Source organism: Gracilinanus agilis, chromosome 5 (genome assembly GCF_016433145.1).
Source record: "Gracilinanus agilis isolate LMUSP501 chromosome 5, AgileGrace, whole genome shotgun sequence".
NCBI classification, from domain to species: Eukaryota; Metazoa; Chordata; class Mammalia; order Didelphimorphia; family Didelphidae; genus Gracilinanus; species Gracilinanus agilis.
This window is the reverse complement of record NC_058134.1, coordinates 289,030,201-289,041,983: the sequence shown is the minus strand read 5'-3', so window position 1 is coordinate 289,041,983 and position 11,783 is coordinate 289,030,201. Positions and strand designations below refer to the sequence as shown.

At 41.4% G+C, this 11,783-nt stretch overlaps 1 protein-coding gene across 1 annotated transcript; it reads right to left on the bottom strand.

The window, feature by feature from the left end:
- Nucleotides 1-277: 277 nt before the first annotated feature.
- LOC123249596 (keratin, type II cytoskeletal 75-like) lies at nt 278-11,407 on the bottom strand. The gene is made up of 9 exons (XM_044678670.1): nt 10,901-11,407; nt 10,002-10,216; nt 7,687-7,747; nt 6,979-7,074; nt 5,545-5,709; nt 4,378-4,503; nt 3,527-3,747; nt 2,114-2,148; nt 278-528 (listed from the first exon to the last, which is right to left on the bottom strand). Exons 1-9 carry the CDS (start codon nt 11,405-11,407, stop codon nt 278-280), a joined length of 1,677 nt encoding a protein of 558 aa, XP_044534605.1.
- Between the last annotated feature and the right edge of the window lie 376 nt (nt 11,408-11,783).

The window sequence follows — 11,783 nt, the reverse complement described above, 5'->3', positions numbered from 1 at the left end:
AGTGTCTAGGAGTAGAATAAGACTTATTTGAGAACTGAGGGCTTGGCTAGGACTTGGAGACTTTGGTGACATTGTTACTCCCAGCTCCTCAGCAGTATCAAATGTATATAGATTGGGTAGATGGATAGTTTGACTGGCTGGCAAGGAAGAGAAAATAATACTAAAAGACACAGGCATCTGGGAGTGGAGAAATGACCCCTGAGTGTGGGCAACAGTAAGAAGGCTAGGCCAAGATCCAGGATGAAGTGAAATTGGGAGTGATATTGGTGGAGGGCGTCTAATGCTTGTAGCTCTTTCTGGAGGAGGTGGTAGAGACAAACTTAACACTGGAACTACTGCCACTGCCAAAGCTGCCCCCCAGACCTCGGCCACTGCTAGCGCTGAAGCCCGAGCTCCCCAGCCCTCCACCTAGGCTGTGCCCACCACTGGTGGTGTAGGAATAGCCAGTACTCCCACCCAGACCCAGGCCAGTGCCACCGACACCACTGCCGCTACCGTAGCCGCTGGACATAGTTGAGGTGACCACAGCTGTCAAAGGAAAAAGAGACGAGTGTTATCAGATTCACAGATGGAGTTAATTTCCTCCTAACTATGGGCAAGTGTCCAGAGGCCAAAATATCTGATTTTAAAACTAGTTTTTAAAAAACTCTAGTTTAAAAAAAACTGCTTTAATTTTTAAAAACTTTTTTTTTAAACTTTTCCATCTTAGAATCAAAACTGTGTATTGGTTCTAAGGCAGAAGAGCAGTAAGAGATAGACAATGGGAGTTAAATGACTTGTCCAAGGTCACACATATAGGAAATATCTGAGACCAGATTTGAACCTAGGACCTCCCATTTCTAGACCTGGATCTCAATCCTCTGAGCCATCTAGATCCTCCCTAAAATTCTTCTTTTTAAAACTTCTCAACTCCAATTTGAGTTCTATGGAAAGAAGAATTAAAATTAGAATTAAATCTTAAGAGATCCAGACTAGAAAGGAGCCTCAGATATTTTCTCATCTATTAATCTGATTCTAGGGTAGCATGTGTCTAAAACTCCATGGTGGTAAAAAGGATTCTGGAGGAAATATCTCAGTACTAAAGTATATTTCACTTTCTATAAAGGGCACGGGGAAAAAAATCAGTTAACTTTAAAATTATACTAGTAACAGTAGTAGTTATAATAGGCATTTATATTGAGTAGTTAGGTGGCATAGTAGATAGAGTGTTGGGCATGAAGTCAGGAAGATTCATCTTCTTGAGTTCAAATTTGACCTCAGACACTTCCTAGCTGTATAAGTCTAGGCAAGTCACTTATTCCTGTTTGCCTCAGTTCTTCATCTATAAAATGAGCTGAAGAAGGAAATGGCCAACCACCCTAGTATCTTTGCCAAAAAAACAAAAACAAATGGAGTCCCCAAGAGTTGGACAAGGCTGAAACAAGTGAACAACAATAACAACTTAAATCTCAAAAAATAAAAAAAATTAAATTAAACTAAAATTAAATAAATAAAACTCAAAGTGTTTTATAGACATTATCTCACTCGAATTTTACAGCAATCTTATGAGATTAGTTACTAGATGTATTGCTAGTCTTATTTTACCACTGAAGAAATTGAAGTTCAGAAACATCAAATGGATTGCCTATGATCATACAACTGATAAATGTCAGAGGCATGATTTGAATGTAGGTCTTCTTAACTCTAGATATTGAACCCTTTCCATTATACCAAAAGCCTCATGATAGGAGGCATTTATTTAGTATTTTCCCCATTTATCAACTACCTTATAAATGGTTTATCTTCTCTGATCCTCCCAGAACTTCTAGGGCAAGGGTGATACGTCCCATTTTATAAGAAACAAAACTGAAGTTCAACATGGTTAAATCAGGAATTAAACTAGGAACAAAATACAGGTCTTTGGATCCCTCCCTGTATGGTACCTACAGCATTCTATTTCAAAACCTCCTGACCTCAGGGCAACAACAAAAATTGCAAGATAAAAACTCTGTCCAAATTAATTAACTGACTAATAGCCTCGGCTACCATCTCTTAAAGTGGGTGCAAAGGAATGGAATTTGCTGCAATACCCCTTTGCCCCAAGTTCAAAGGAGACCAAGGAAATTATACTCACAGACATTAACTGGAGCAACTCCCTCTCCACTCAACCTGAGAACAATAGAGAGAAAAGTTATATCTTGTAGTCAGCAAATGGTTGCTTCTTAGAATGATCCACATACCAGCCATTGCAATCAAAATAACAATAATGATCATACAATAATGGAAAAAAGGTGTGGATTGGAAACATCAAAAGAAAGGCAATGATCTGGGCAATGGAACTTTATTTTCATATAAACTCGCCAAACACCTCATGGAAAGGATCTTTATATATGTTGGCATCAAGGCTGAAGGCAAGGCTTCTGGATACCTCTCACCTAAGGAGGGGACTTTATCTTAATAATAAGCTATTGTCAGGTACTTGGCTAACGTTCAGGTTGGCATAACATATCAGGAAAGCACTCTACAAAACAAGATCCAGAAGTAAATGACAAAGACCACCTATGTGATGGAACCCATTATTTCCTTTGGAAATAATGGCTGATGATTCCTTTGATTATGTGAGATAATATTGACAAAGCACTCAGCATAGTGTCTGAACCATAGTAGATGACATAGAAATGCTTATTCCCTTTCTCCTTCCTTCCCCTTTATAAACTAAAACCTCCCCGATGTCTCTTCGATCAGTTGGTTGCCCTTTTGTATCATTATTCCTTTGGATAGATTCTACATGTAATGGTTAACAGGAAGTTGTAATTTCTGTGCCTATACTCTTACCAGACTGACTAGGCAAAATACAGCTCCTTTTCCTTCTGGAAAATTTGATGTGAGATGATTCACATCCTTATTTCAGCAATTAGTGACTCTGTATGAGAACATTAAGGAGTTCCTTTGCATTAGCCTCCATTCAAAAGCTAGGCTAGGCTTTGAATTCTAGAGTGTCAGTGCTAGAAAAGATCATATATTCCATTATCATCACACACAACCCCCTCTCCAACTATAGATATTTTTTAGATAAGGGAATTGAGGCCAAAGAAGCAAAGATGATTTGCCCAATGGCATAAAGGTAATCAATGGCAAGAGCTAAGACTGGATCCCATATCTCTTTACTTCCATCTCAGTGTTCTTTCTACAGTCTTGCTGCTTCCCACATCTGAACATCCCCCCCCCCCCCGCCTTTAACAAGAGCCAGGAATTAGGTGCAAGGTGAGACCTGAATTCTGTGCTATGTTGAAAAACCAAGTTAATCTCTGAAATGAAGAGTTAATAAGAAACTAGTCTGGCATGAAGGACAGAACTGAGCCCTAGCTTTTTCCCTTAGAAGGGACTCAAGAAGTAAAAAGCATGCTATTGGCATTAGTCACTGACTAGCCTGCAAACATGTGTATTCATTCTGTGAGATTTTCCAAAGGAGATACTGAGCTTCCTTGGAAACTCAGCTTAGTCACCAGCCTGCCTTGGAGACCAACATGGTTTTAGCTTCTCTAACCTGCATTCCTCTCCTTCCAGCAACTTCCTGTAGGTGGCAATCTCGATATCCAGGGCCAGTTTGACATTCATCAGCTCTTGATATTCCCGAAGCTGGCGGGCCATGTCTTGTTTGGCTTTTTGCAGGGCATCTTCAAGGTCTACCAGTTTGGCCCGGGCATCCTTGAGAGCCATCTCACCACGCTGTTCTGCATCAGCGATGGCTGTCTGTAAATTGGCACACTGCGGGGAAGACAGCGGACACATCTGATTAAATTCCAGAGCTACAAGAGCCCTAAAAAATAGATGGTCTAACTCCCTTGTTTTGCCATTGAGGAGACAGAATAAGAGGTGTCAGAATAAGTTTATGGAGGAGCTGAGACTAGAACTCAGGTTCTTGTTTCCCAGGGAAATACACTTTCCCTAGAGCATACTAACTTACTTCATACATAATTCATGAAGGCTCTCATGCCTCTTGAATGGAAATTCCATTGGCAGAGTGGGATAACGCCAAAAAGAAAACAAATTTTTTTGCAATACAAAATCTTCTCTTTTTGTGATTTTTCATTTAGCCTAGCAGGCTCTCAGTTATTGCTTGTTTTGAATTAAATTGCATTTGCCTAAAAAAAAGAAAGACTAAATATGGCTTAAGCTCATTGGTATTGTCTCTCCAATATTTTGGAGATGTTCCAATGGGAGGAGAAATAGTGGCAGTTTGAGAGCTGTCCTCACCTTGGTGCTATTTGTTAGGATGACTTGGGCATTGACACTACCAGCTTTGGAGATCTAGCCCTGGGGGCCGCATTTAGGTTCAGTTTGTACATCTTTATTGGTCAGTGGGCCAGGGGTCATTTAGAGATGCTAAGGCCTTACCTGCTTCTTGACACTGTCAATCTCAGCTCTTAGCCTCTGGATCATCCGATTCATCTCAGCAATCTCGTGCTTGGTGTTGCGGAGGTCATCTCCATGGCGTCCAGCTGTGACCTGAAGTTCCTCATACTAGAGCACCAAGAGCAGACTCAGTCAAGTACCAGCCCTTCCCTGAGCACTCTCTGTATGAGTTTTATTTGGGGAATCATTAGGATAATAGGGTCATAGCTTTCAAGCTAGAAGGGACCTTAGATGTCTTTTAGACCAGCTCTTTCATCTTACAGATGAGTAATCTGAGGCTCAAAGTTACCCATGTAAATAAGTGGCAGAACAAGAATTCAAAACTCATATTCTCTCATTCTGATCCTAATACCCTTTCCTTCGTGGCATGCTTCCTCTAAGACCAGGGAAAAAATAGAATTCACAGTTCCAGTCCTTAAAAGTGAGGTTACTCATTCTAATGGAAGAGCTGGGATACATGGCCAGGACAGAGATGTAAACAGAGAGGATCACGATCAGGAGTGGCAAGAAAGCCACAAACACCATTGCTAGAGGAGGCAAGTCCAGAAACAATGAGTGTCAGGGAAAGCTCCCATTTTCTCATCTTATCTTTCCTCATCCTTCCCCTTGCCCAGCTATAGCTACTCACTCATCATATGCTCTCTATTCTTTTGTAATGTTTTCCTTTTTCAAATATACTTGTATTCTCAGTGCCTAACATGGTGTCTGGTATGCAGTAGGGCTTATTAAACATTTGTTCACTGGTTTATTGATTCATGTGTCTGTCCCTTCCTCGCCTTTTCCCTAGACTGTTAACAGAGAATGGGTTTTGCCTTTAGTACCTTTACACTTCCATGTAGTGTATATAGCATGGCGCCCCCACCTCCAGGGGTCTAGCTCCCAGTAACTTAAAGACAATCTACAGTCATCAAGGACAATCATGTGCTGATTACAACTCAAGTATAGAGCTCAAGAGGAATCACTATGGATGGCTCATTTGGTTACTTTTGTTGAGAATGTTTTCAAACATTGTCTTAGAAGTCAGAGATCCCAGATTCCAAAGGAGCTGGATTAGTCTTCTTTGTTTTGTGGCTTCATCATCATGAAGACTGTGGGGAATTTGAGGGAGACAGTACACTGGAGCCCATTTCCAAAGCATCCCCTACTCACCTTGGTCTGATACCAAGACTCTGCCTCTGCCCGGCTGCGATTGGCAATGTCCTCATACTGAGCTTTGACCTCAGCAATGATGCTGTCCAGGTTTAGGCTTCGGTTGTTGTCCATAGACAGCACCACAGAAGTGTCTGAGATCTGAGTCTGCATCTGGGACAGCTCCTGCCAAGCCAGAAAGTCCAGGATCTTAGCACCTCATAACCGAAAAGAACCTAGAGGTTCTAGTAGTCTTCTCTTAAACCCAGCACAATAACCCCTTTTATTACATTCTTGACTATACAATCTTAATTGGAGAATCTAATGACAGATGCCTAAGGATATGTCTCTGATAGGTCTTTTTTTTCAGATTTAAATTTTCTCAGTGAATAAAATTTTGTTTTTCTTTCTCACTACCTCCATTGAAAAAGAAAAAGAAAGAAAAAAAGATGAAACCATTATAACCAATATATAATTATACAAATTCTCATATCACTCAGTCACAAAAATTACCTGTCTCATTCTGCACACAGGGGCTCTGATCTTTCTATTTGGAGGTCATCCCTTTAGATTTCTAGTCCCTACACTGTTTAAAAAAATGTCCAGAGAAACCTTCTAGAGCAGTGATGGGCAAGCTTTTTAAAGGGGGCCAAAGGAAAGGAAATGCTCATCTGTCAGTCTGGTTCTAAGGCAACTCTTTTGAAGTATCATTGTATTGTATCCTGCTCGTTGTATTCATCAAATTAGGTATAATGTTGCAGGGCTGGACTGAACATTTGCCCATCACTGTTCTAGAGCATTGACTCAAATGAGAGCATGTATCAAAAAAGCACTTGATGGTTTAAAATAATAAATGTCAGTTGTCTTTCTTTTTGTTTATTGGTATTGTTGTGATTGTTAGGGGAAGACTTAGATTTCAGACCCTCTTAGCAACAAAACAGAAGTGCCCACTATCCCCTTCCTGAGGGTCGTTTCAGTATACAGCTTCTGCGATTCAAAGGGGAAACTAATTAGTATTAATCTACAGTGGTTTCCTTTTATTCTTTCCTCTGACCTATCTAGGAGGTTTCTTCTACTCTCAGGCAATTTTCAGGATAAGACTGTTCCCTACCTCTCTCTTCCCTTTCACTTAGGTCCCTAACTACACAGAGAAGCTTATTACTGTGGAACTCTTCCTAAGAAAGGGGGCATTTGGTCAGTGCCTGTGCTTTTTTGTACTTTTTTGGGAGGGTAGAGAAAGAAGCTGGTAGTTTTCAAGACTGATGCCCAATATCCTGACAACCAGGGCATTGTCCTCTCCTGATGGAAGTTGTCCTACCTTGAGGGAAATTTATATACATTTATAATATGTATAAATAATTCAATATATTATTTTTTCTGCCTAGAATACATATGTGTGTGTTTCTGTGTGTATATGTATGGATTTATGCACAAACGCATCCAAGAGTTCCTTACCGTTTCATAGAACACCTGGAGAAAGTTTATCTCTTCTGTCAAGGAGTTGACTCTGGCCTCCAGCTCCATCTTGTTCATATAGGCACCATCGACATCCTGAAAAGATATCACTGATTGCTTAGCCAGAGGTCTGTGTTTGTAGCCTCATAGCAAGCCTGAAAGAAGTCAGGCAACAAGCTTAAAAGAAATGGAAAGCCTTTCTTTTCTGGTTCCTTTTTAGGAATTTCCAAAGGGGAGAGAGAGAGAGAGAGAGAGAGAGAGAGAGAGAGAGAGAGAGAGAGAGAGAGTGTAATGGGGATGGGACATGTATTGGATAGAAGGAAGGAGAAAATGGAGCACAATGTGAACATTGGAATCCTTTGAACTGAGCGAGGGGAAGAGCTGATTTAATATAATCTGGGACAGTTGGGCGATGTTTTTGTTTTGTTTTAGAACTAGTTTTAGAAGTGATCAAACACTTTCAAATCTGGCCTCAGACACTTCCTAGCTGTGTGACCCTGGACAAGTCACTTAATCCCAATTTGCCTATCCCTTTCAGCCTTGGAACTGATACCTAACAGTAATTCGAAGACAGAAGGTAAGGGTTTAAAATAAAAGTGATGGAACAATTTGTTGGCTTCCCAAGTATTGAGGGTAGGAAGGGGATGCCCAAAGTCCATGGCACAATTTTTGTTTTCTCTTTTTTAAGAGAAGATGTCTGACTTTCACCTTTTTCAGGGCCACAAACTCATTCTCAGCAGCAGTGCGTTTGTTGATTTCATCTTCGTATCTGTTGGGAAAGAGGAGAAATGGTTGGGCAAGTCAACCAGCCTGACCTGAGGGTGTTGGGAGTCATAAAGGAGACTGTAATGGTGGAACAAGGGTCAGAAGACCTAGGGTCAAGCTCATCTCTTCCGCCAACTTAATCTGAGACTTTGTATGATTCACATGCTTGCTCCTCCTCAATAAAAAGAGAATGATTTCATCTTCTGTCAGAAAGCTTTAGCAAGAACTAAAGCTATACGCAGAGCTCATGGGACTGAGAGTACAGGTGTTGCTTCTCCCTTCTCTAAAAATCTACCCTCCCTACCCAATTTCTACTTCGGACCGACTCTCTTGGTGCCTGTTATAGTGGCAACAGATTGTCTTCCTTCATAGATATATTTTATGTTACAGGGTGCTTTGGGCATCAGCCTGACTTTTTGCCCAGTTTATGATAGTTCAGAATATGTCTTATTGTTTATTGTGAACTTCATTAATAGATTTTGGATACTTAATCAAGCTCAATAGTGAATTAGTTTCTTCATAACCCTTTTGAAATTATTCCAAATAAAATGACAAAATATAAAAAGGGGGGGAGGAGGAATTGGGACTTCCTTTGAGTACCTGGAAAGGAACTGAATCGAAAATGTTTTAGCCAGAAGAGAAAAGAATGCCATTTGACCTCTTCTGCTCAGTTTCATATGGCAAAAGTAGGAACAATGAAGCAAAAATGCCAAAAGGCGGGTTTTTGTTTTATATAAGAAAAAAATACTAACAAGAGCTCTCCTAAAAAGGAATCTGTCAGGGGTTCAGGGATCATTGCTTTTGAACAGGAAGAAAGGAAAGACAAAAATTTATCAAGAACCTACTCAGTGCCAGGTACTGTGCTAAGTGCTTTACAAATATCTCATTTTGATCTTCACAACAACCCTGGGAGGTAGAAATTATTATTGTCCCTATTTTATTGTTGAGGAAACCAAGGCAAACAGAGATTAAGTGACTTGCCCCAGGTCACACAGTTATGAAGTGTTTGAGACCGAATTTGAATTCAGGTCTTCCTGACTCCCAACTGCCTCTAGAGGAGACTTTAGAGTTCTTCTAGTCTACCATCCCCTCTTCATTTTACAGATGAGGAAACTACAGCCCAGAGAAGTGAAGTTGCTTTGCCCAAAGCTATACAAGTAATGAGCTCACTATTACATGAAATTATCCAAGGCTGGACAGCTACTTATTTGGGATCAGGAAGCTACAGGTCAAATTAGACAACTTCTTAGATCTCTTGGGACTCAGGTACTCAGATGACCTGAATTTGCAACAGGTTGCAATCCTGGGTTAGGAGAGACCAAAGGTCCTGAGTCTAATGGACTTGGATATATTGTTGTTGTAATATACAGTGGTTAAGGCAATTTCCCATGGCCTTTGTAACATGGACAAAACAAATTTGGCTGGAGAATTCCCTTTCTAATGGAATACACACCCTTCAGTTATATCACACCATAGCTAGGTGGCGCAGTGGAGCACTAGAAATGGAGTCGGGAAGACCTGAGTTCGAATGTGACCTGAGACATCTATTAGCTGTTTGACCCTGGGCCTCATCTTTTAAATGGGAATAATGAGGATACAGTCAAAACACATCTGTGAAGCACTTTGTAAATCTTAGAGCATGATATAAATGCTATTATTGTTGTTGTTGTACACAGGGGGCAAATATGGCCCTCTCGTTTTCCTCTGTAATTTACAGTTTTCTAACTGAGGTGTAGAAAAAGGAAATGACCCATACAAAGTTCTTGAAGTTTTAAGACACAGAACTAAGATCAGAACCTACAGTACTCCACATCTGGCACCCTTTCCATTATATCAATGAAAACACATTTTAGAGCATATCCCAAAGGGGCAGCTGAGTGGCTCAGTGGATAGAGCCAGCCCTGAAGATGGGAGATCTTGGGTCCAAATCTGGCCTCAGATATTTCCTAGCTGTATGACTATGGGCAAGTCACATAGCTCCCATTGCCTAGCCCTTACTGCTCTTTTGCCTTGGAACTAATACATAGTATTGATTCCAAGATAGAAGGTAAAGGTTTAAAAAAATAGGACTGGAGAGCAGAAAGCTAGTTCAGAATTTGGCCATTAACATTGCTGCTCCAAACCAGGTAGTTTCCAATGCTTAGAGACAATCTCCTCAAGCCTACATGGTACCATCTTGCATTCCCATGCCTCTTCCCTCCAACCCAGGAGAAGGATTGCAGCCAGTGGTTGGTTGTAAGCACACATTCTTTACTTACTTGACTTTGAAATCTTCTACAACATCTTGCATATTCCTCAGTTCAGAGTCAAGTCTCCCCCTTTCACTTGTGATAGTGTCTAGCTGTCGCCGGAGATCACTAATGTAGCTCTCAAAAAGTGGCTCCAGATTCTGTTTCACAGTCTTCACACCCTGCTCCTGGAGCAGTGTCCATTTTGTATCCAGCACCTTGTTCTGCTGTTCAAGGAACCGCACCTGAAGGCCATAAGAAGAAGGTTAAGTCCAGAGAGATGCTCTATCTACAGAAATAGACAAATTCCATCTAAAATCTTCCTGGAGGAAATATATATTAGTCACAACCCAAACCTAAATCAGAGAAGATCCTGAAGACAACTTTGACGTTCTCCAGAGCTTTGGCAGAGCTGGATATAAGGACCATGTGAAGCCCAGTGGCTTATGGAAGAAAAAACACTGCTTAGATTCTTTGGGGCAAAATCAGGAGTGACCATTGAACTAATTCTCTCCAGTGACTGAAGGTCCTGAAAGAATTCTACACTGTGGAAATTTTCTCACTCTATATACAACAAATACTCCGCTATCCCCACTTCCAGTGTTATCATCTCTTGATATATGGTTTTCACCCAGAAATAGCGGGAAAATGAGTTCCATAGACTCATGAAATGGTGGGGTGTGGACTTGGGATTAGAAGAAAATGGAGCATTTCTCCAGGAGTATATAAGGCAAGCATATAGTAGATATTCCATACTATTTATCGAATGAATGAATCTAAATTTTTGTGCCTTCCCAGGGAAAGAAGATAGCATTGGTAGCCTGAACCAAAGGAAGTTTGTTCAGTAGCCAAGTACCATGAGAATGTGACTAGTCTTTTTTGTAGAGTTCATTCATCCTTACTGAACAGAATCAAATTTTGAGTCTCACCTTATCAATGAAGGAGGCAAACTTGTTGTTGAGGGTCTTGATCTGCTCTCGTTCCTCCTTCCTCACTCTCTGGATGGTGGGATCGATTTGCAGGTTGAGGGGAGCCAGTAGACTCTGGTTGACAGTGACCTCTTGAATGCCACCAGGGGGGCATACAGGGAACCCAGCACCCCCATAACCACCCCCAACCCCAGCTCCAAAGCCCAATCCACTTCCAATGCCACTACCAAAGCCATAGCCACCTACTCTCCCACCAAATCCACTCCGAAAGCCACTATTGGACCCACTAATGGAGATTCGTTTTGACCCATCCAGATTGTAGAGACTTCGACTGCCAAAGCCAGTGCCCACACCACTGATCCTCCCTAGCCCTCCATGGCCTCCTGAGGAGCGAACCATGGAGACAGAGCTGAAGCGGGAGCGTCCAGCAGTAGGAGTGGTGGCAGAGGCAGCGCTGAAGCCCCTTCGGCTCCCTGTCTGAAAGGTGACAGTGGACTGGCGAGACATGATGGGATGAAATAGGATGGCCAAAAGAAATGCTGAATGAAAAAGCAGAAAGAGAGGAGACACTATGGCTGAGAAGTTGGAGGTCCCCTCAGTTTTTATGGGTGAGTAGAAGAAGGCGGGGTATTGCTAATGAAGGAGGGCTTGCTGATGGCATCCTCTTGGCATTTGCCAGCACTGAGCTCACAGCCAACTCCTGGTTAGAAATGGTGCAAAAATCATTGGTACTTTGGCATCCTGCCCTCGTGTGGAAACCGGCTTCTAGTCTCAACTTGTTTTGCAGACAAATAAGAGGCATGCTAATTGCTTTCAGTTATGTCCTAGTAATGCACTCTATAATGATGACAACAAATACAACTGTTAACTCAACTAAGATGCC